Genomic DNA, 25,185 nt, shown 5'->3' with positions numbered 1-25,185 from the left:
GCCTAGAATTAAATAACATTGGCTCAAAATAAGTACTTATGTCTATATTCCAAAATGTACATATGTTCACACATACTTGACAGCTTTAATATTTTGCCTGCTCTTAATACTATTTTTCTAATATATAGTGTTGTGGAAGGGGAAGAAGGAAGCTGTGTTTCACCAAAATACAAGATCTGAGGCAATGCATGGAATGCTCTAATTCCTGGGATGTTCTAGTTCTTTCAGTGTGCCTATAAATAACTGGGCAGATTCTTCAGAAAAAGGTGTGGGGGGTTGTGTGTTCTTCTTGACTCTGTTTTGTTTTTGTTTTTGCCAGATTTGTGTATTGGCCAAGTATGGTGGTGCACAACTTTAATCCCAGTCAGCACGTGGGAAGAGCAGGCAGAAGGATCTTTGTGAGTTTAAAGCCAGCCTGGTCTACCCAACAAGTTTGAGGACAGCCAGGACTACATGGAGAAGCCATATCTCAAACAAACAAACAAACAAACATTGTATGCATCAACGAACTTAGGATTAATAACACAGAAAACATTAGTAAACCTGGTAAACTTAGGTCTAGGAAGATAGCTGGATAAGTAAATGTTTGCTATGTAAGCATCAGAACCGAGTTGGAGCCTCAGAATGCACACAAAAAGCCTGACATGATGGTAACCCCAGCACCGAGAGGCAGAGACCCAAGATCCTCGGGCCTCACTGACCAGCCCGCCTAACTTGAATGGGACCTTCAGGCCAGTTAGAAACCATGCCTAAAAAGTAAAATAGCACTTCAGGAATGACATCTCAGGATGACCTTTGCTCCTGTATTCATGTGCACACATGTATATGCACATTCACAAACATATAACCTAAATATATAAGTAAATAAATATTTTTAAATACAAACCTTAAGGCTACTTTGAATTTGTATGTGCTTCACTCTGAGAATTATTTTGTATCTGAGTTCTTGACATTGTTGAAGACCATGCCTGTTTACTACGCCATTGGAAGAGAAAAAAAAAAAGTCACTTTCTAAGCTTTTTTTTTTTAAATTGGATAATTTTTTATTTACATTTCAAATGTTATTCCCTTTCCCACTTTCCCAGACATAAGCCCCCATTTCATCCCCCTCCCTTTCTTCTATAAGAGTGTTCCCGCTTTGCCACTCTACACTGGGGGGTTTTCCAGCATTGGCAGGACCAAGGGCTTCTGCTTCCTTTGGTGTCCAACAAGGCCATCCTCTGCTACATATGCAGCTGGAGCCCTGGGTCAGTTCATGCATAGTCTTTGGGTAGTGGTTTAGTCCCTGTGAGATCTGGTTGGTTGCATTGTTGTTCTTATGGGGTTGCAAGCCCATTCAGCTCTTTCAATCCTTTCTCTAATTCCTCCTATGGGGATCCTGTTCTCAGTTCAATGGTTTGCTGCTAGCATTCGCCTCAGTATTTGACATGCTCTGACTGTGCCTCTCAGGAGACAGCTATATTAGGCTCCTGTCAACATGCACTTCTGACCTTCATCAATCTTATCTAGTTTTGGTGGCTGTATATATATGTATATCCATGTGGGGCAGTCTCTGAATGGCCGTTACTTCCGTCTCTGCTCTAAGCTTTGCCTCCATATTCCTTCATGTGAATATTTTTGTTCCCCTTTTAAGAAGGAGTGAAGCATCCACACTTTGGTCATCCTTCTCCTTGAGCTTCATGTGGTCTATGGATTGTATCTTGGGTAATACAAGCTTTTGGGCTAATACCCACTTATCAGTGAATGCATACCATGTGTGTTTTTCTGTGATTGTGTAATCTCAGTCAGGATGATATTTTCTAGTTCATTCCATTTGCCTATGAATTTCATGAAGTCATTGTTTTTGATAGCTGGGTAGTACTCCATTGTGTAGATGTACCACATTTTCTGTATCCATTCCTCTGTTGATTGGCATCTGGGTTCATTCCAGCTTCTGGCTATTACAAATAAGGCTGCTATGAACATAGTGGAGCATGTGTCTTTGTTGTATGTTGGAGCATCTTTTGGGTATATGCCCAGGAGAGGAATAGCTGGGTCCTCAGGTAGTGCATTGTCCAATTTTCTGAGGAACCTCCAGACTGATTTCCAGAATGGTTGTACCAGTCTGCAATCTCACCAACAGTGGAGGAGTGTTCCTCTTTCTCCACATCTTCGTCAGCATCTGCTGTCACCTGAGTTTTTTATCTTAGCCATTCTGACTGGTGTGAGGTGGAATCTCAGGGATGTTTTGGTTTGCATTTCCCTGATAACTAAGGATGTTGAGCATTTCTTTAGGTGCTTCTCAGCCATTCCATATTCCTCAGCTAAGAATTCTTTGTTTAGCTCTGAACCCCATTTTTAATAGGGTTATTTGGTTCTCTGGAGTCTAGCTTCTTGAGTTCTTTGTATATTTTGGATATAAGGCCTCTATCAGATGTAGGATTGGTAAAGATCTTTTTCCAATCTGTTGGTTCCCGTTTTGTCCTAATGTTAGTGTCCTTTGCCTTAACAGAAGCTTTGCAGTTTTATGAGGTCCCATTTGTTGATTCTTGATCTTAGAGCATAAGCCATTGGTGTTTTGTTCAGGAAATTTTCCCCATGCCCATGTGATTGAGACTCTTCTCCACTTTTTCTTCTATTAGTTTGAGTGTATCTGGTTTGATGTGGAGGTCCTTGATCCACTTGGACTTAAGCTTTGTACAGGGTAATAAGAATGGATCAATTTACATTCTTCTACATGCTGACTGCCAGTTGAACTAGCACCATTTGCTGAAAATGCTATCTTTTTTCCATTGGATGGTATTAGCTCCTTCGTCAAAGACCAAGTGACATAGGTGTGTGGGTTCATTTCTGGGCCTTCAATTCTATTCCATTAATCTACCTGCCTGTCTGTACCAATACCATACAGTTTTTATCACTATTGCTCTGTAATACAGCTTGAGGTCAGGAATGGTGATTCCCCCAGAAGTTCTTTTATTGTTGGGGATAGTTTTAGCTATCCTGGGTTTTTTGTTATTCCAGATGAATTTGTAAATTGCTCTTTCCCACTTAATGAAGAATTGAGTTGGAGTTTTGAGGGGAATTGCATTGAATCTGTAGATTGCTTTTGGCAAAATGGCCATTTTTACTATACTAATCCTGCCAATCTATGAGCATGGGAGGTCTTTCCATCTTCTGAGATCTTCAATTTCTTTCTTCAGAGACTTGAAGTTCTTGTCACACAGATCTTTCACTACCTTGGTTAGAGTCACACCAAGGTGTTTTATGTTATTTGTGACTATTGTGAAGGGTGTCATTTCCCTAATTTCTTTCTCAGCCTGTTTAATCCTTTGAGTAGAGTAAGGCTACTGATTTGTTTTAATTAATTTTATACCCAGCCACTTTGCTGACGTTGTTTATCAGGCTTAGTAGTTCTCTGGTGGAACTTTTGGGGTCACTTAAGTATACTACCATATCATCTGCAGATAGTGATATTTTGACTTCTTCCTTTCCAATTTGTATCCCTTTGACCTCCTTTTGTTGTCTGATTGCTCTGGCTAGGACTTTGAAACTTTTTTCATGATTATAATTTTGGAGGTATCTATTATGAAACTTTAGGACAGAAAACCAACAAAAGAAATGGCATATATATATATACATACATATATATATATATATACATATACATATATATGCGCCAACTTGAGATCCATGCTATGAGAGAGAGCTTACTCCTGATACTATTGATAATATTTTCTTATACTTGCAGACAGGAGCCTAGCTATCTTCTGACGCCCTGGCAATGGGCAAAGAGACACCTGATTTGTAGAGTTGTTCTTATATCAGTCAGGGGCAGAACAGATGGCAGTCCTTTGTTCATCCTAGCTTGATGCCTGGCTTGGTGCCAAAGCTGTTTCATGCCTAGTTCATATGAAAAAAGAAAACTATCTTCTGAGAGGCTTCATCCAACAGTTAATGGAAATAAATGCAGAGACCCACAGCCAAACATTAGGCGAAGCTTGGGGAATCCTGTGGAAGAGGGAGATGAAGGATCAAAGAAGCCAGAGGAGTCAAGGACACCATGAAAAAGCTTACAGAATCAACTAACCTGGACCCAAAGGGGCTCCATAGACTGATCCACTAAACAAAGAACACGCATGGGAAGGACCTGGGCTGGCTACACGTATGTAACAGATATACAACCTAGTCTTCATGTGAGACCCCTAACAAGTAGAGCAGGGGCTGTTTCTGATTCTGCTGCCTTCGGTCCCCTTTCTCCTAACTGGGCTGCCTTGTCTAGGCTCAATAGAAGAGGCACTTTGTCCTACTGCACCTTGATATGCCAAGACAGGTTGATATCTGTGGGAGGCACCCCTTTCTCTAAGGAGAAAAGGAGGGAGAAATCGGGGGAAAGTGAAGTGAGAGGGACAAAATGGGAGGAGAAGAGGGGGAGTGGAATTATGATTGGGATATAAAGTAAAAAAATTTTTTTTATTGTGAAAAATTTTTATTAAAAAGAAAAAAGAGGGGCTGGGGATTTAGCTCAGTGGTAGAGCGCTTACCTAGGAAGCACAAGGCCCTGGGTTCGGTCCCCAGCTCTGAAAAAAAGAACCAAAAAAAAAAAAAAAAAAAAGAAAAAGAAAAAAGAAATCTTGCCTCTGTCCTCCATAGGGGAGGAATTTCAGGCATGTGTGGGATTAAAGGCATGTACTACCACACCTGCTGATTTCAGTTTTCTTTAGAGCTGAATAATACTCGTTTTTACATATGTATCAGATTTTCATTATTCATTCATCTGCAGATGGACATAAAGGAAGGTTCTAATTCATTGCTATACATAGTAACTAGAGCCACAATAAATGTGGAGGTACAAATATCTTTATGGTAGGATATAGAGTTCACAAGGAATGGTGCATATATAAGTTTTAACATACTTGTATGGTTTGGCATAGAACTCATTGGTAGAGCATTTTACCCAGCATGCCCCAAGGCCCTGGTCACATTTCTAATATGGAAAAGGAAGGAAGAAAGAAACATGCTTGTATATAAACCAGACTGATCACAGGAAGGCAATATTTTTGTTTTGCCTTGCTTTGTTTTGGTTTGGATTTTTAGATAGGTCCTTATACTACAGATCGACTGGCCTGGAACTCATTGCATAGTACAGGCTGCCTTCAAACTCATGGCAACCCTCCAGCCTCAGCATTTCTGTGAGCTAGTATAACAGGTATGAGTCATCATACCCAGAGAAAACTACTTCTAAAGTAATAATTTTTATTCATTAGTCCATTCTGTACAATACACCAGTAGATGACAGTGTAATCCAGTGAATTAAACCGACAGTCTCTGACCCCCGGTGAGATGTACCTTTGTATCCTAATGTCCTATGAAGCAGCAGGAGCTTGACCAGGACTGCAGGGTACCCCCTAGCACATGGAGTAGGTGCGTTTACTGCATCCCATGAAGTAACCAATCACAGGCCTGTGTTTCTTTGCATTTGTGACTTCTCTCAGCTCTGGACTTAGCTCAGTGTACTGGACTTGCCCTTCACCCCCGGAATGCCATGCAGGCAGAGCAGAAACCTTAGGACTCTAGCTCTCGGCTCAGTATTAACACTACAAAAATTCATTGTGTCTGCCAAGAAAGAACATTAATCTACTTGGTTGAGCAAGTGAGAGGAGGAGGTCTTTGCCATAACACCCTGGAGCTGTATTGTGCATTCTCTTGTGTAATATGTTGGCAGCTTGGTCTCTAATTTCAAAACTATCTGCTTCATGTTTGCAATGCTAGGGATTGAATCGCATACACACTTGGCAAGTGATTAACCACTGAACTACATCCCCAGAGTTCATGTAAATTTTTTAGCAGGAGATTATATACATTTGATGATCTATTTCTTTTCTTCTTAACACAATGTCTCATTGTGTTGCCCTGGCTGGCCTCAAACTTACTACGTAGATCAAGATAGCCTCAAACTCACCGTCAGGTGTGGTGGCACACCCCTTAATCCTAGCACTGGGGAGGCAAAGTCAGGGGATTTCTGGGCCAGCCTGGTCTACATAACAAGTTCTAGGGCAGCAGGAGATACACAGTGAGACCCTGTTTCAAAAACAAAATGAACAAAGAGAAAACCAGATGTATGCCATGCCCAAGCCTGGAATCCATTTCTACCGTCACTACGTGAAGTATCTTACCCCATGTAACTGAGGATTATACTGTTTTTTTGTTCAGGTTACCCCATTATAGCTCTCTATTAACAAATTCAATGATTATATTTTGCTGAAGTAAGTGTGTCATTGAATCCTTTAGGAAGTAAACGTAGGGGTCTGTGGAATGGCTCAGCAGGTAAAGATTCTTACCCCAAAGGTTGATGATCTAAGTTTGATCTCTGAGACCCAGAGTGAAGAGAGAGAGCCAACTTCCACAGGTTGTCTTCTGATAGCCACAGGTTTACCCATATGTGCACACACACACACACACACACACACACACACACACACACACACACGGACGAACACCTGGAACTCACTATGTAGCCCAACCTGGCCTAAAGCTCATAAAATCCCCTGCTTCGCTCAGCTTCTCAAGTACTGGCATTACCACTACATTGAGCTCAGAAATAACACTTCTTTAATTGCACCAAGGAATTCAGAGTACCTTTAAAGGGGCCAAGGGAAGAATGCTAGCCCTAAGTTAACTGGTTCTGCACACTGGAACAGTAAGCCAAGAAGCAGATGCTATACCAGGTGTGGCGGTAAAGACGTTTAGTGCCAATACTTGAGAGGCAAGACAGGTGGATCTCTGTGAATTCAAGACCAGAGTGGTCAACATAGTGAGCTCTAGGATAGCTAGGACTATACAGAGAGACACTGTCTCTAAAAAAAGAAAAAAGGAAAGAATGAGAGGGATCAAATGTTAGAAAACTCATCTGCAATAGTGACATGTATTTCAGTAGACATGTTTGCTCAATGTTTACATTGGTAGATTTCTACTCAGCAAAGCACACCTGCTAACTACTACAGTTAGCCTCTGGACTTTCGGGTAGTATGTGCCACATGATGCCACCAGAGGCCAAGGTTTAGTTATCACTTAAAAGATAAATGATACCCAAGTGCCTGTATGTGCTTGTATCTCTGAAAATGCTCTGGTATCATGAAACTAGTTTGCCGACATGTCAGGCTGCCAACGTGTCATGCTGCTGAGCCAACAAGAATTAGTGCCCAGAGCCGCTGTTCCCAAGGCTGTAAATCTCTAGGCTCCTCGCCTTGGCCTCACAAAGAGAAAAAGGTAGGGAGCTTTAAAAGATGCTGGTGGCTGGATCATACCTCTAGTTTCAGATTGAACTGGTCTGGAATGTGGCCTGGTCATTGGAACTTGTAATGCTAATGTACAAATGGGGCTGAGAATGTTAACTGTAGGGCCTTTGTGTTTCTTGAGAACACAGATAGTTCTAAGAAAGGTAAACACACCCGTTCCTCCTCCCTTACTGTCACAACGCTCTAAGAATACGCTAAAATTGGTGATATATGGCCATGAGACGCTTTGACCAAGTCTGTCATCGTAGCTTTCTACCACAAACTAGGCTTTAATGCTTCCTAGGGGTACAGCAACTCCCCCAATAAGAAAAACAGTCACCTAGTACATGGAGAAGCTGAGACTATGAAAGAATTCCTTCAGATTCTACTAAAAAATGGGGATGCTGCTCACAGCCCAGAGAGTAATCCCCAGTACAACAAAAACAAACATGATCAGATTATGTGAACTCTACCAGCACTTGGGAAGCAAGCCAAGACTAAGAGTTCTAGGTCAGAGACCAGTAAGATGGTTCTGTGGATAAAGGCATTTGCTGCCAGGCCTGACAACTTAAGTTCAATATCTGGGACCCACAGTGTAGAAGAAGAGAAACAACCCCTGTCTTGTACAGATGGTTGCTGGTGTGTGTGTGTGTATGTATGTGTGTGTGTGTGTCTGTCTGTATGTGTGCACACTCATGCACATTTAATAACCCAATGTACAAACACAATGAACCAAATATGTACAATGTTAGTTCTGTAATCTAAGAAGTGACTATAGCGTTTTCTCTGTACTTTAAGCTATTTTTTCTGCTTAAAGATTTTTATAGTAAAAATTCATGAGGAAAAACAAGATGTCTGGATTGATAAGTAGAAGAAAGGGACATGGATCAGTAAGTGTTGAAACTAATGCAGTTGCAGACAGCTGAATCTACATGTGGTCACGATGAAACTTTCTCCAGGTTCTCATATTTTTGAAAATGTTCATAATGAAATATTGGGGGAGGAGTTATAACATCATTTTAAAACATTTTTCTATGTAGAAAAATCATAAAATTGACAGAAAAGAAACTACTGGAACTAAAAAGTAATTATAAAAAGACTGCAAAATATTCTACCATGCCAAAGTCACTTTCTGATCTATAAGCAATAAACAAGTAGAATTTTTAATTACAAATGGAATGTCACTTATGTAGTGTCCCAAAATATAAAATACTTAGATATAAGCCTGAAAAAAAAAGGCAAGATGTGGATAAGGGAAACTATAAAATTCTTGACAAAAGAAATCACAGAAGGGCTAAAGAGTTCCTGCTCATAACAGGGAGCCTCAATCTTGGAAGCTGTCAATTCTTCCCATGTGGGGATTTGGAGACTCACTCTCCCATGAGTGTTCCCTGACAGAAGGCAGACTGCAGTAGGGCCCTGTCCTCCACATAATCACAGTAGCCTGTGTACTTCTGGTGGGATTCTTTTCACTGTCTTAGTACTGAAGATCAAACCAGTATGCTAGTGTTCCACCTCTCAGCTACTCCCCAGCCCTTGGTAGTGACCTATCTCAGCATTCTGTAATCTCTAGAGCCCTGCATCTTATTCCCAGCACTGTTTTATCTGGCATATAAGCAAGTCCTCAGAAACATGAAGTAACAATGAGGGAGTGGACAACTTAGAAAATGTAGTCAATATGTGGCTTTGTGTGAAGTGTACAGAAATATGCCATATATGTGATTTCAATAATGGTATTAAAACTATCCCATGGCTCTTTCACAGTAATGCTTTTATTATAGCTCATTTGAGGTATGTGAGTTAATAGCTAACAAAAATCCAAAGTCCAAGATAGCTTCTTAATGGTTAATGGGAAAGGGTGGATTTGCTTGCATGACTGCAAAGGTATTTTTACTCTACCTGCTGGTCAGCTCTCTGTACCCATGCTGGCTGAGCTTAGACAGTATCAATATGGGGGCTAAAGACTGGGCAGATCTGGTGAATAAAGCATTGATGACAGAAACCATCAAGGAAAGAGAAGACCTGAAAAAGACAAAAATAGGGTTGGTCCTCATCAATATAAATCACATTTGATATATTTCTTCTTTTTCTCTTTAGAGACAGTGTGTCTCGCTGGTCCTTATCAATATAAATTACATTTGGGTGTATTTCTTCTTTTTTTTGTTTTTTTTTTTTTGTTTTTTTTTGTTTTTTTGGGTTTTTTTTTTTTTTTTTTGAGACAGCGTTTCTCATTATGTAGCTCTGGATTGTGTTCTGGAACTCGTTCTGTAGACCAGGCTGGCCTTAAACTCACAGAGACTCATCTCCTTCTGCCTCTCAAGTGCCAGGGCTAAAGATGTGTCCCTTCATCCTAGCACATCTGTTGTTTTCCCAGACTCAACTATGTATGCAGACTTATGAATGAAGAGCCCCTTCATGCATGAGGTTCCCTTTAACCTAAGCAAACTATAGAAATAGCTTAGAATTATAAAGTTACTCCTTAGTTTTAAGGATAATAGAACTCCTATCGTTATTCTTTTTATTATTGTTGGTTTTTTAAGACACTGTAGCCCACACTGACCTTCAACTCATATTTAGTACAATCTAACCCTGAACTTGAGGTAATCCTCCTGCTTCTATCTCTGCGGTGCTAGCATTACAGATGTGAGTCACAACACAGCTATTTGTTGAGACAGGATCTTGCTATATATGGCCCGTCTAGAACTCAAGTGATCCTCCTGCCTCAGTCTACTGAGTGGCTAAGACTTCAGAAAAGTGTCCCTGTGCTTATCTGGCAGTAAACACCTATGGTGTTTGTGTGTGTTGGCATTTGGTAAACGGCGGTGCACTAAAATTCATATAGCATAAAACAAACTGAGATTTCGCTTTTGTTGCTAAGCATTAACCTTGATGTAGCAGTGGTTCTGTGAACATAACCAATAAAAATTATGACATCCTTTCAGGAATAGGAAGACATTGCTCAGGGGCAAGGGATGCAGCTGAAGGGTAGAATGCTGGCCTAGAATGTGCAAAGCCCTGAGGTTCAACCTACCCTGCAAAACAAGAGAAGAAAACGTTGCTCAGAGTGGAAAAATGTGAACATTGCATGCTATTCTGTTCTCTTGGTCCCAGTGACAGTCCTTAGGATCATCACTCTGGTATGTGTTTGAGGTATCAACATAACTGAGCTGTAGGGACTCTAGTAACCCTTATCTGCGTGACATTGTATAGTTAGTATCTGAATAAATATACTTACTGCCTCTTACACTTCAGTAAATCTGCATCGACCATGTCAGCCACTGGCAAATTAAATAAGCAAAACGAGGTGTGTACAATCACCCTAGGAAAAAAAAGTTAAAATACTGTACACACATACGAACATTCTACAACTACAAAGCACAGAGCAAATTAATGGGGGATGGAGAGATGGCTCAGTAGTTGCTCTTAAGATGACTCAGATTCGGTTCCCAGCACCTACAAGGTGGCCCATAACTGTCCCCTCTTCTGTAACTCCAGTCCCCTCTTCTGTCTTCTGTGGTACCAGGTACACATACACAAGTGAAACATTCATACATGTCAAATGACTTTAAAAAATAGGCAGAGCTGGTCACCGTAGTGGCATACACACCCAGCACACAGGAGGTAGAAGCAGGAGAATCAACAGTTCAAGTCAGCTCTAGCTACACAGTGTGTCTTAGCGTTTTACTGCTGTGAACAGATATCATGACCAAGGTAACTCTTATAAGGATGACATTTAATTGGGGCTGGTTCAGAGGTTCAGTCCATTATCATCAAGGCAGGGAGCGTGGCAGCGTTCAGGCAGGCAAGGTGCAGGAGGAGCTGAGAGTTCTACATCTTGTTCCAAAGGCAAACAGAAGACTGGCTTCCAGGCAGCTAGGACGAGGGTCTTAAAACCCATGCCCACAGTGACAGACACCTACAGGAACAAGGCCACAACTACTCTAACAAGGCCACACCTCCAAATAGTGCCATTCTTTGGGCCAAGCACATTCAAACTACCACACAGAGAGTTCAAGACCAGCCTGGGCTAAGTGAAACCCTGTCTCAAACAAACAAAGTCTAAAGCAAAAGAAGACATAGGCAAAACACATCAAGGAATTAAGTAAGTCTAAGAACAATAAGAAGTCATTTAGTCATTTAAATTGTTCAGCAAATGAATTGATTTGTTTTTTATATGGTACTCAAAACACAGAAAGCAAGGAGCAGAGAAATGAATAAGTAGAATTACATGAAACTAAAAAACATTTTCAAAGCAAGAGGAAAAGCATAAAGAGTAAAGAGATAGCTTACCAAATGGGAGAAAATATATATCAACTATTCATCTGGATTAATATACAGAATATATGAAGAATTAAGAAATAACCTCACAGCAAGCAAACTACCAAAAATCAAACAACAACAAAACAACCAAAACTAAAGGCAAATCCCATTAGATACAAATGGCCAGACTGGAGAGATGGCTCATGATGGCTCACAACCGTCTGTTAGTGCCAAGGGATCTGATCTCCGCTGGTACAGGCACACATGTGGTGCACAGATAGACACGCAGGCAAACCACCCACACATATAAAATAATTTTAAAAAAGATATACAGATGGCAAAAATATATGCTAAATTAGTCAGGAGATTTTAGATATTATTTCACTCCAGTTAAAATGGTTATTATCAGCTGAACATAGTGCCACACACCTTTAATTCCAGCACCCAGAAGGCAGAAGCAGGTAGAGTTCTTGAAGTTCAAGGCCAGCCTGGTCTATATGGAAAGTTCGAGGCCATCCAGATCTACGAAATGAGACCCTCACTTTAAAAAAAAAAAAAAAAAAAAGGAAATGGTTGTTGTCAAATGCACAAAAACCAGAAGTCAAAGAGGTTGAGGTAGAAAAGGCTCCCACACACTGCACAGGGGAGCGTGCACATTAAAGAATTTGCTGTGGAGAAAGCTGTGCTCAGACACCTCCTCCAGAGCCTGAAACTAGAACACCAGTAGATCCAGCTATTTCACTGCTGCTTATACTACCCAAGGATACAGATGACAAAGAGATACCCCAGTGGCCTAGCTTATCATGGCCCTACTTACTCACAGTTGCTATGCTGTGGAACCAGCCTGGGTACCTATTAAGGATGAACAGATAAGGAAAACACAGTATGAAGTCCTGACAGAGGCAGAAAGTGGAAGGAACTGTAAAGCACTAGGTTCGGGGAAAGAAGTCAGCTTAGCCACTGAGCTATGTCATCGTCCGTTGAGTTTTGTTATTGTTGTTGCTTTTGTTATGTTTGTTTGTTTGTTTGTTTTGACTAGTTGATTTTATTTTCTTTTGAGACAGAGTCTTATTCTATAATCCAGCTCATCTAGAATGTATGGCAATCTTCCTGCCTCAGTTTCTAACTGCCAGACCACAGGGATGGGTCACCAAACCTAGCTATTAGGCAGAGCCGATCTTTGGCACAAATCTACTATATGCAACAACTTTACTGAAAGGAACAATGTTCACCCCACCCCCCGACCCCCAAACCCCCAACCCCTATCCCCTACCCCCGTCTATAAGTGTGAAACTCCATTCAGATCAAATGTGGTAGGCCTGGCGTGACGGCTCATGATTCTAACTCCAGCTACTCAAATTAAAGATATTTCAGTGTTTGGAAGGGTGCTGGAAAGGCGTGATACAGTGCTGAAAGGGGCCTGGCATTTACTTACATGATAACAGTGAGGTAAACAGCCAAGCAGAAATAGTGTTCCTGTCCCAGAAGTAGCATGACAAGGGCGGCTGCCCCTTCTAGGCAGAAAGAAAGTAAAATAACCTTATAGTAACCGTATGTCTTCAGCCAGGACTGACCTAGAAGTACCAGGCACTGCAAGCAAAGAGATTGACACTGTGTTAAAGAGGAACCTGCACCACCCGTTAGTCCTGCTTACCTGTCATGACAAAATCAGCCTCTGCTTACAAAACTAAGTCACTCTGGATTACAACACCTGTGGCATCACAGCTTAGACTGTCTTGATCGGGGTTTGGTTTGGTTTTGAGATGGGGGTCTCACTATGCAGCCCCATCTGACCTGGAATTTACCATGTAGTCCAGGCTTAGCCTTGTACTCTCAGCCATCCTCCTGCCTCAGCCTCCCAAGTGCTGGAATTACAGGTGAGTCACTACACCCAACTGTTAATTCATATACATCAATAATTGAAGGGCTGGGGATGTAGGTCGGTGGTCGGAAGCACATACAAGGCTCTGGGTTCTACCTCAGCACTGCCAAAAAAGGAGGGAAAGAAAAGAAAAAGAAAAAAAACTGCAGGCATTAATGTTGTATGAATATTAAAGACATGGCTACTCTTTCCATAAAACACATCAACTCCCCAGGAAATGGAAGACTAAAACAAATACACGGTTTACAACTGGAGGTTAAAGCCAGCACTAACCCAAGGCAGGTCGTTACTGATCATCTCAGCACCCACACTGGGAGGCAATCTGAAATCAGAAATCTAGTACACAGTAGCTAGCTTGCATCCTCCCATTTCTCCTGGCTAAGTGTTTTATACGTTAATCATTCTAACATATTCACACCAAGGACCGACTTTTTTTTTTCTTTTTCTGCATTTTTGCTGCCAGTTCTGAAGACATCCATTGTTCTAGACTAAAAAGCCTGTGGCGTGTGCACTCATGGGCATTCACAAAGTTCAGAAAACAACACTCTTTGTTTGCAACATGAAAAGTGCATTGTTCAGCCCAGAGAAGTGTCCACTAACCAAACGCATGTACATACAATAGAAGAGGAATTTTGAACAATGTAAGTCGCCTATAAACGTCGTTTCCCCTCCGGCCCACTCTCTGGCTTGCTCCCCTACTCTCAAGGAACGAGAGCTCATTTTCTCAAGGCTGAAAATAGTAGCTCAGTGACTGACAAGATCCAAAGCTTCTCTCAGAGGGAAGGAAGCAAGCACCAGTGAGACACAGGATGCCCCTTTGTAAAGTCATCCACGTCCACTTACCAAGATGAAGCTGCCGCATCTAAATCTCTAACACAGAAACATGCAGGAGGTCAATAATGCAAGAAATCTGTGACAGAGTGCAAAGTTCGAGCTTTGGAAATCAGAAGCCTCACATGTGAATTCCAGCTTTGTCGTTTTTAATTGTCTGTGTGCTCAAAGTCAAGTTTCTTCACTAATGCCTATATCCTCTCTCCTCCCCCTCTCAATTTTTTGCTCTATTTTATTTAGTCTACCAATGAGCACTAACCCTATCATTCCCTCTTCTCCTTATTTAGGTCTCTATTCAATATCTAAGAAACTGTGTCCAGCGATTAAAGGGGTTAAAGCCATTTAGTCAAACACTGACGGTTCTCATGAGCAGCCACTTTTGATACCATAGTTTATGCAAGTATCATTTACCTAGAAATGAAGACTACATTGAAGCAGCTTTGGATTTCACATGTTCTTGTGGGGGACTGAGGAAGAGGGCTGTTGAAATCTCTTGTCATATTTCTTTTGACATTTGACAGCTAAGACAAGACATAAATATTTACGTAATATAGAGCTTAGTGGTAGTACTGACTATGCAAGGTCCTAGGTCCAATCCACAGTACAGAGAGAGAGAGAGAGAGAGAGAGAGAGAGAGAGAGAGAGCTATTACTAAATATATATTTGACAAAGAACTTGTATCCAGAATCTACAATATTTTTGCAACTCAATAATATGAAGGTTGACTACCAATTAAAAATTTGACAATAGGGGCTGGGGATTTAGCTCAGTGGTAGAGCGCTTACCTAGGAAGCGCAAGGCCCTGAGTTCGGTCCCCAGCTCCGAAAGAAAAAAAAAAAAGAACCAAAAAAAAAAAAAATTTGACAATAGTTGAATAAATAATTTACCAATACATCTTTAAATGCCTAAACAAAAAATATACACTCAAAGGAAGCCACAGCTTTGCTGATGCTTATATTCAAAGCCAAATATTTCAAACATTGGGCTGTGGAGATGGCTTGGCACCAAGCCTAACCACCTGAGTTCAATCCCTGGACCTACCTGAGGTAAGAGAGAAATGGTGCCTCTAAGCGGTCTTCTGACTGCCACAGGCTACCCTGGCACAGACAAATATACACATGCACACAATGGTCTGGGCCCGGGGCTCTCAAAGTCAGTTTGGTCTACTTAGAAAGTTCCAGGCCAGCCAGGACTACACAGTGAGACCTGTCCACACACACACACACACAAAATAAATAATTTTTTAAAGCATCATTCTACTTGGCCCTCACTGTGCTTGTCCCTTGTTCACTTTTCATTTGCTTTCCCATCATTTCTATGGAGCCCTGTACAGTGACGAGGCTGATTCTCAGCATTTGTTTCTATGGAGCCCGGCACAGGGCTGGGCTATGACTCTTAGTGTTTGTTAGTAAATATGTAACAATCAGTAACATTTTTATCTCCTCAGACAGCAGAGAGTTCATGTTTAGTCCCACTAGGAAAACACACGGAGAATCTTTACATACCTGAGGACAGATAAAGCCAGCCCCATACATGATGCTCCTTACGGAAGAAGAGAGGGCCTTGTTGGGAATGAGGTTGTCTACAAAGATCATCATGAAGTTACTGAAGAAGGTCAAATGGAAGACTTGGAAGAAATTCATGATGAGGAAAAGGTAGAGGTTCCTCTGAGGCAAGATTTGTCTCATCAGTAAGATGACAGAGGTCCCTGCCAACTCCTGTTCACTCTCTGAGAGGAAATTTTCCTCTGGGATTCTTTGAAATTCAAACCGTCTCATATGGAACATGCCACTGTAAAAGCTAATCAAAGCCAGGAAGGCAATGAGGACAGCAATGGCTTGAAAATTGGGCAGGATTTCCATGTTGTGAGAGATGAGGCCACAGAAAAGGATGCTGGTGGAGCCCACCAGGGATGCCACCTGGTTAATTCTGGTCAGCTGCAGCCTGCTCTCGTGCCTGGGGGAAGTCTCTGCAAACAGGCGACACTGGGCTTGCTGTACCCAGGTGTGGGTGCTGTCAAATGCACACAGGGAAACTACCAGCTGGAGTCCGGTAAGCCAGTCACTTTCTCTATAGTGTTTCCAAGGGAACCAAGGGAGCAAGAAGGCCACGGCATGCAGAAGGGCTCCAAGCAGGGAGCAACGGTAACTGAGACAGCAGTCATTCTGAGAACTCATGTGGAAATACCCACTCAGGTCAGTCAGAATATTCCAGATCATTAAAATTACCTAGGGAGAAAAAAATTACACATGGGATTATATTGTGTAGCTGTTAGTAGTGTAGGCTACTACATTCAAGCTGAGAATGACTCCTGACGTTGAGTACATGCCTGTAATCTCAGCACCTGGAGGCTGAAGGAGAACTATGGAGTCCAAGACCTGTGTGAGCTACATAGTAAACCAGAGAGCAGGAGAGAGAGAGGCTGAGAGAGAGGAAAGGCAAGAAGCAGGAAGAAAGGATCCCTGGTATTTTTCCCCCTGTTTTTATTTTTTTATTTACGATAAGTATTTAAAGCTGAAAAGGCTCAATGTCAGTTTCAGTCAAAATTAATAGTGCTGGGTGTGGTGGCAGAGGCAGGTGGATCTCTGTGAGTTTGAGCCCAGCCTGATGTACTTTCCAGAACAGCTGGGGCTGTTATACAGAGAAACACTCTCAAAAAAAAAAAAAACAAAAAACCCAACAGCAATAAAAATAATAGTGACAGTATGTTACTGAAAAGCCAATGCATATTTGCTTTATATTCAACTATAGTACAAGTGTTTACATGTATTATTTTGTCAAATCCTTAAGACAACAACACTCTCCATGATAGTGGAGAGTTATTCCTCCCAGCCTACAAAATTACTGAGGATGGAGAAGGCAACTCATCCAGCTAACTAAACAGAGCACTATGGCAGCCCCAGTGAACCCAGCATGTGTCTCCCGCTGTGGTCCATGGAACCCAGGCCTTCCTTTTGTTAAAAAAATTTTATTTGTTTAACTTATTTTACATCTATGAATGTTTTGTCTACATGTATGTATGTAGCCATGTGCTTGTCTAGTACCCATGGAGGCCAGAAGAGGGCATCAGATCCCCTGGAACTGGAGTTCCCCATAATTGTGAGCCATCCTATGGGTGCTAGGAACTACACCCAGGTTTTCTAGAAAAGCAAAAAGGATTCTAAATCAATGAGCCATTTCTCTTCCCTTCCAAAATACCACTTTGCATATCTAAACGAAGAAAGGTTAAGATACCAATAATAATAAATTAATTCAAAATCAACATAGTAAATATGTAGTTCTGTATAAGCAACATCATAATGCACAAGGGAAAATACAAAGACTATCCATTCAGCTCACGTGTGACAAGTTATAACACAACCTTAATTTCACCAAGCTTTTCAAGGCATAGCTTCTGCTCTGGGTAGTTTTATTTCAACTTGACACAAGTTGGAGTCATCTGAGAGAAGGGAACCTCAACTGAGAAAATGCCTCTATAAGAATGGGTTACAGGCAAGACTGTAGGGCACTTTCTGAGTTAGTGATTGATGTGAATGGACCCAGCCCATGCTAGTGGGGACATTCTTGAGCAAATGGTCCTACAAGAGAGCAGGTTGACTTTCAAAGGGGTGGCACCCCCCTTCTGGTGGTGACACCCCCAGAGTGATAGTTAGCATTTTCTTTGATGTTCTTTGTTGAACCAATAAAGTCTGTGAACCCTAAGGAAAAAAATGAGAGAGGTTGAGCAAGCCACAGGGAGCAAGCCAGTAAGCAGCAACTCTTCATGGCCTCTACATCAGGTCCTACCTTCAGGTTCCTGCTCTATGTGAGTTCCTGTCCTGGCTTCCTCCAGAGATGAAAGTGTAAACCAAACCTTTTCCTCCCCAATTGTTTTTGGCCATGGTGTTTTATCACAACAATAGTAACCATGACTACATGTCTCCTCCTCTTTCTTCCCTCTCTTCTCTCTTCTCTCCCAGCAATTTTCCTTTGCCTTTTCTTCTCTTTTCCTTCCCTCCCTTCTCCTCCTCCCCATTTCTTTCTGAGATAGGATCCCTCTATGTAGCCTGCACCAGCCTTGAATTCTCGACAATCTTCTTGCCTTCAGTTAAATACTGAGATCATGGGTTTGCATCACCATAGCACGTATGTTTTTATTGATAACTCTTACCGGTATGTAAAGGATCCATTTTTTGACAAGTGATGGTAACACTGCACTCTAAGGAAGGATGCTCTGGCCTGCACTGAACAGACTAAAAAGTGTATCTCACCTGGGACTGATAGAAGGCCAGCTCTGAAATCTTGTATACTTCTAAGAAAAGTTTCATATAGTAGAAACTGAAGAAAGAACTTAACATTTCAGTTCCTAGTGTAATCAGAGAGTATGCCCAGGCTTCAGATTTAATATTTAAAAGTGTCATTTTCCATGCAGAAATTTTTGTGCCTGTGTTAAAAAAAAAGTTTGAAGTCATTATTTGCATGCAGTAGTTGATGGGTAATAAAATTCCATTAACACTAGTAATTTTAGAGCCAAAAACTACTTGCCGTGAATATCACTAGATTTATCTGTTTATTTATACTTATTCAACATTTTGAGGTGTTACTTGAGCCCCAATTTGCATAAAGTATGACTTTAACTCTATTTTTCTTTGTGTGTGCACACACACGCACATGCACAGAGACCATATCAACACTGAGTATTTTATGTTATTGCTCTTCACTTTTATTTTTTGAGACAAGGTCTCTAAGTGAACCGAAATCTCACCTATTCTGCAAGACTAGTGACTCGAAAGACCCAAGGAGCCTCCTGTCCCTGCTTCTCAAGAGCCAGGATTACAGGCATATGCCACCAAACCAGACTTCTTGTTTTCACACACAGAGGCAGGTATTGAACTCAGGTCCTTGTGCTTCTGCAGTAGGCGACTGAGCCATTTCCCCAGTCCCAATTTACATTGTTATATTTCTTATAAATTATAAAGTGAGATTTACCCAAGAGTTTAGAGATGCTTATCTGGTGGTCAAGGAGATATGTTTACGAATCAGCATACCTAGTTGAGAAGGAGGAACAGAAAGTGAACAGTGAGATGACAGCCTTTGGCTAAAGCTAGAGAGGAATAGTAGAAGGTCCTCCTCTGTGACAAGATGCTCATTCCACAGCACACTTGCAATGAAATAGCTACTTAACCTTCCCTTGATAGGCTGTGCAACTTTGATCCAAAGGCCATATCTAATAGGAATACAGAAATACTATATTCTTGTTCTAATACATTCTTGTTCTAGCATAGATGTCCCTCTTAAATATAACCTTTCTCCTTACCCTTCTGATCTTTAAGACTGGAAAATAGGCGAAGTTTAGCCAAGCAGTAGGGAGATGTAAATTGATCTTGGTTTGGTTTTGTTTTCCCAGACAAGGCCTTATCTCCTCAAGGCTGACCTCACACTTGCCCTGTAGCAGAGACTCCCTCTGAACTGCCTCTGCCTCCCAAGTTACAGGTGGATGCCACCATGCCCAGTTTATGTGGGGACCAAGTCCAGAGTCTCACGTATGCTAGCAAGAATATATTACCAACTGAGCTACCTTTGCAGCCCAGATTACCTTTGTAAAACTTGATGTATTGATTATGTATTTAAGATAATGTAGCTCAGGCTGGCTTTGAACTCTGAATCTTCCTGCCTCGGCTTCCTGTGTGCTAGAATTAGAGGGATGTTCTACTGCATCCCATCATCTTCATCATCCCTGATTTAGTGGACAATTTCTCCAGCTCTCCATACATTTACTGAACTGGGGAATAGATACATCTTCACATTATAAGGATAGTATTTGCTTGAATAATCCTCTGGCTTCTGCTCTAGTTTTAGAGAATCAGGAACAAAATTAAGCAGACAACCCAAGCTGCAGTTTCTTAGGGAGAGGGAAGGCAAATTAGAAGGGAACTAACATCACAGACAATCAAGTTATTGGTCCCCAGAACCACAAAGAAAACAAAAAATGAAAAACAAAACAAAAAACCCTTGAGTGTGGTGGTTCAGACCACCAACTCTCCATCACTCTGGTGGGCTGAGGTAAGAGGTTCAAAGAAGTGAATTCAAGAGCTCTATGAAAACCTCTGTCAACCTGCCCCTCCAATTACTGGTTCCCAATCTTTACCGTCTGGTCAACCCAGGAATTAGTTTAATTGTATATGTCATAGAGCTCCAGAATTATCAGAAAAGATTATTTAGTAAGCTGGGCATGCTAGTGCAGATCTCTAATCCTAGTACTCTGGGGGCTTGGAGGCAGCCTGGGTTAAACATTGAGACCCCATCTCACAGATATAAACAAAAAGGGTTATTAAATCTATATAAAACACCATTAGTAATTAATAAAGAATATTTTTGCTTCGCTTATTGGTAGAGTGGCTTCATAGTATGAGGATTAGCCTGGGTTCAATCCCCAGTACTGCAATAATAGCAAAGAAAACGTTTCGTCCATGAGTGTATTTCTATGTTGTTTTTAATTATGGGTGTGGGGGTGGGGCTGGTATGTGCATTTGAGTTTAGGTGCCTGTGAAGCCACAGGCATCACACCAACCTGGAGCTGGTTAACCAATGAGTTGTAGCTGGTCTTTGCTACTCTGTGCATTATTCTTTTTCCCTGCTCCTCTCCCATTCCCCATGCCTGGTTCACCCCTAACATTAGACAGAGAAAAATAAGGATAGAAGGGACAGAGGGATTCTAATTTCTTTCTTTCTTTCTTTCTTTCTTTCTTTCTTTCTTTCTTTCTTTTCTTTTCTTTTTTTTTGTTGTTCTCTCTCTCTTTCTCTCTCTCTCTCTCTCTCTCTCTCTCTCTCTCTCTCTCTCTCTCTCTCTCACCACAGCTCTTCACAAACCACAAAGAACCTCCCTAAATACCAACAACCCCGACCCCACCTCTCAGGGCCCTCACATTTTATGTACTCTCTGAAACGTTTCCCGAGTTCCAAACATCACACAATCACAGAAACGATCTGCAGCTGACAAAACCTAGAGCCCAAATCAAATCACGGCCAGCTGCTTCCGATAGTCTGAAGCAGCTCCAGATCCCCATACCTGGGGTCAAAACAAAAATATATTCTTCTGACAGTTCCGTGCTTCCAAGGAGACCAAAATTCCAAAACTCACTATCATGAAGCACCTCTTCAGCCTCCTGAAGTTGTTTAAATGAACAGAAATCCTGCTTCAAAGATAAACTACAAATCTGCTTTTTATTTCATCCACGTGCAGTTCTCAAGGCTTAAGAAGTTCAAGCACTACAGGTATCACAAGGGCGGTCGACAGTTTTGGCTTTAAAAGGTCATTCTCCAATTAGAAAAGCTGGAGTACTGGTGAAGGCTTCACCCTAGGGGTTTACTTTTGGTGTAAGTTCAACTGAAGAGTGGAGCTGGAGGTTACCTTGCTACTGAGGCGAAAACAAGGGAAGTGGGTAGAGTCCAAAGCCAAGTTACAAATTTAGTCTGCCAAACTCTGTGCGCCATTTTCTTCTTTTATCTGAGGCATGGAATAAGCATGTTGTGCCTTTCTGAACTGCTCTATCATTACATCAGAAGGGAGACAGTCACAGACTTAGATTTTGGCAAAGTATCATAAGCTCTCCAAGTTCAATTTTTTTCAAAAAAAAAAAAAGTTTAAAAAAAAAAAAAAGAGGCCCAGCCTGCCTAACGTGAAGGAGACAAAGTTTTAATATCATTACAGAAAAAGTGTCTAAACTCTACTTATGCATACTGAGGAAATAACATCTCCCTAATTCTCTCACAAAAAGACACATCAGTATTTTCCTTTCGATTACTTCCATCCTATCGGAGGTTTATTTCATTATCAAACTGAAAATCACTCCTCGGCTTTTAAAGGCTGCTATTACTGTCTTCAGAAATGGTTTTAAAGTCCCTTTAAGTGATTTTACTTTAAGATGCAGCGAATGTGCCATCTATACAGCCAAGAACAAAGGATTCCAGAAGCCAACTGTCTTTACCACAAAGTGTTTTATAGAAGAGAGATTAAAAGCATCAGAATGCGTCCCCTTTTAAAAGCGCTCAGCGGGCCTTTTGCTGATGACCCACTGAGCTGTCAAGAAGGGGCAGAGAGAAAACACCACTTCCGGGTGAAGTGGCAACATAATTTGTTGTTTAACTTCAATCCGTGTTGTGACAAGATTAAAAAAAAAAAAAAGCATCAGAATGAGCCGGGGGTTTTGAGCCCATCATTCAGGAAGTAGAGGCAGGCAGATCTCTTGAGTTTTGAGATCAGTCCAGCCTACAGAGCGAGTTCCAGGACAGCCAGGGCTGCACAGAGAACCCTGTCTTGAAAAACAAACAACAAAGCAGCAGGATGCAGTCATGATAAGGTTGGGTGAGCACACTGTATATGATAAATTAAGCAAACTCTGAAAGCCCCTGTTTAGCCTCAGCTCGCAGTTATTCACTAACCTGCCTCTAAGCCAACAGTTAGCGCTGCAGCTCCCACTTATTACAGCTCCATGGAGACACTTCCAAGGTGGAGCTTCTAGCTTGCAAGGTTTTTCTCAACATACTTTTTGTTCAGGATTTTGCAACACACGCACAAAAGTGGTTCCTGAAAATAGCATCCATAAATATGAACCCACAGACCCACTCCAAAAGAAGTAAAATCTGTAGGGTATGTTCTTTATTTCTTTTGAAAATTGTTAAAGAACATCCCCATACATCCCAAATTTGGAATTGAGATGGGTTTGTCCTGGAGAAAACAGCTACCACCTTGGTCTTTCAGACCAGTGACTGAGGTCAGATGCATGACTCCAGGATTCAGGTTCCACAAATCTGTTGGTCCTAAATTGAATTTTCTTTCCACAGAATTCTGTGTGATTACAGTAATTGGTTCTACATTCTCTCATTTTGTGTCTAGGCTGATATATTGGAAGAAGAGGCTTTACAAGGAACCTTGATTTTTGTTTTGTTTTAAAAAACATAGCAATAAAAAGTTGACCAGTGACATCTTGCCTTTTAGTTTACTTGTATTTAGGAGGGACTTGTGAGTTTACAGTTTCTGTTAATATTACTTGTTTAAAATTATTCTTGATCATTGTGTTAGGGAGGTATGTTTATAACAAGATACATGTGGAGGACTTGTGGGAATCACTTCTGGCCTTACATTATGTGGGTTCCTGCCATCAAACTCAGCTTGTCAGGGAAGGAGCAAGCACCTTTACCTGCTGAACTATCTGGCCTGTTCTATTTTGTTTTGCTTCTGTTTGTTTCCCAGACAGGGTCTTGCAATGTTGGTATCATACTCACATGCCTCCTGTTTCCACAACCCCAGTGCTGAGGGTGCCACTCTACCCAGATAATATTACTTTATTACTTTTATATTTTTGGTTGGCATTCCTCATAAGGAGAACTTTTTTTCTCATTTATATCACCATGGATTTGTCATTAATAGGTTGCAATCTGTTGCTATTATTTTAATACTCATGGGCTGGGGACAGTGACTCAGAACTCCTTTATGTGAGTGGCCCCTTAGTGCCATGGGAAGACAGGAAAAAGAAAAAGAGGGAGGCAGAGAGAAAGGGAAGTGTATTACTTTGATGCTGTTGTTGTTTAACAGTACCTTCACAATAAGTGTTAGAAATAACCCACCTACTGGGCACAGTTTCTTTTATTCTCAGAACAGTTGAGCAAAGAGGCCATCTCTCCTGTAAGTGGTGTGCTAAAGCCTTCTTCGATAGTACACGCTGTGGCTAGATGCCTAGATTTCTAACTCTAGGTTCTTGGTACCTTAATGTCTATTAAGGAGTCTTAAGGAATGACGAGGAAAATCTTGCCAGAACTGCTTTCCTGTAGGGACAGGGTGTGAGGGTAGTGTGTGTGCCTTTTATCCCAGCACTCTGGAGACAGAGCCAGCCTCATCTACATAGTGTGCTAGACCAGCTGGGGCTGCACAGTGAGACGCTGTACAAACTACAAACCAACCACACAATGGGGAGGTTTTCTTGACCTTCACAAGACCACGTTCCCAGGAGCAGGTGCATGCTACACGATGAGCTAAGTACATTTCATGACCCACAAGAAGGATGGGCTGGGGCTGGAGCTCAGGGATAGAGTGATTGTCTGGCCTGCCTGAGGCATCCTTAGCACTGAAAAAAGAAATTAGGGTGAAGTTTTCCTTCCTCCAAATTACCCAAGATCTCATTCATTTATATAGAGAAATAAAATTAACTCTGAGGATCTGTAACTTCTTCCTAGCAATTTCTGTTTTAAACCATAGTAATCTGTGTACACTATTTTTAAGGCCACGACTGATGCTTTTTTTGGTTAAGGCAAACTTACAACTGCTTTCCACTTTAGTTTTGGTGACACTCCGGGTCTATGCCAAGGAGTTAATAACTTCAGGAGATATCTACCAAATCAGTACTACCAAACTGAGTATTTACTCTTCTCCCCTCTTCAGTTGCTACAATTCCTTTCTCCATAACTGTTATCAATTCTAACATCCCAAACATCTGCGTCGACCTTTCTCCGTCTGAGAGTTTCCCAATGTGAGGTACCCAAATATGCTAAAAGTCTAACCCAAGAAACAGTGGTGAAGACTGCGTCAACAAGCTGACTCTGGCAAGCTGGCCACCAAGTACAAGGCCTGCTCCTAGGTGTTTATCTTACACTCTACGAACCTTTAAGAAATTCTATGCTTTTAAAACTGTGGTAACTTTTCTCAGGGGAGGCGGCTTTGACTGGCCAGCCCCAGACTCCAAGTATGAGGTGGGGCTGGTGATTGCCCTTTAGGAGTTCACGTCCATGCTCCTGGGAGGCCAAGGGCTCCGACATTGAGGAGCAGCTTTCTCTCAGTAGCGTTCTCTCGCCTTTAACCTCGCAACGGACCCTGAGTCTCCCTCCGCGCACCACCGAGGACAGGGCGGAGAAGAGTTGACCCGCATCTGAAACCCTCGTGTGGGAAGAGGATGCCCGGTGCCCAGAATCCGTAGTCCTCGGCAC

General features: G+C 41.6%; 1 protein-coding gene and 2 non-coding genes across 8 annotated transcripts in view; 2 read left to right on the top strand and 1 right to left on the bottom strand.

Annotated features, from left to right (window-relative positions):
- Mfsd13b (major facilitator superfamily domain containing 13B) overlaps window positions 1-25,097 on the bottom strand; it is a 31,862-nt gene extending 6,765 nt beyond the window's left edge. For 2 of the 6 annotated variants that reach the window (XM_001078789.6, XM_063281001.1), the window contains exons 1-6: window positions 24,864-25,097; window positions 18,477-18,649; window positions 15,732-16,454; window positions 12,949-13,103; window positions 10,489-10,572; window positions 9,153-9,275 (exon numbers count right to left, since the gene is read on the bottom strand). In XM_001078789.6, coding sequence (XP_001078789.3) covers window positions 9,153-9,275; window positions 10,489-10,572; window positions 12,949-13,103; window positions 15,732-16,454; window positions 18,477-18,649; window positions 24,864-25,017 — 1,412 coding nt within the window. In that variant the 5' untranslated portion in view covers window positions 25,018-25,097. Of the gene's footprint in view, window positions 1-868; window positions 976-9,152; window positions 9,276-10,488; window positions 10,573-12,948; window positions 13,104-15,731; window positions 16,455-18,476; window positions 18,650-19,194; window positions 19,254-19,801 lie in introns of those variants that run through there. The other 4 variants (XM_017590221.3, XM_017590220.3, XM_063281000.1 and 1 more) reach the window with 4 other exon arrangements.
- Window positions 3,751-3,892, top strand: LOC120100397 (small nucleolar RNA SNORA48). Its single transcript, XR_005500158.1, has one exon. It is a non-coding gene; the product is annotated as a small nucleolar RNA SNORA48 (small nucleolar RNA).
- On the top strand, window positions 22,239-22,374 carry LOC120100377 (small nucleolar RNA SNORA21). The gene has a single exon (XR_005500140.1). It is a non-coding gene; the product is annotated as a small nucleolar RNA SNORA21 (small nucleolar RNA).
- Window positions 25,098-25,185: the final 88 nt, after the last annotated feature.

The sequence above is a fragment of the Rattus norvegicus genome, chromosome 1 (assembly GCF_036323735.1).
Source record: "Rattus norvegicus strain BN/NHsdMcwi chromosome 1, GRCr8, whole genome shotgun sequence".
Lineage (NCBI taxonomy): Eukaryota > Metazoa > Chordata > Mammalia > Rodentia > Muridae > Rattus > Rattus norvegicus.
Note: the sequence above shows the minus strand (reverse complement) of the source record. Positions and strands in the feature narration are given on the sequence as shown.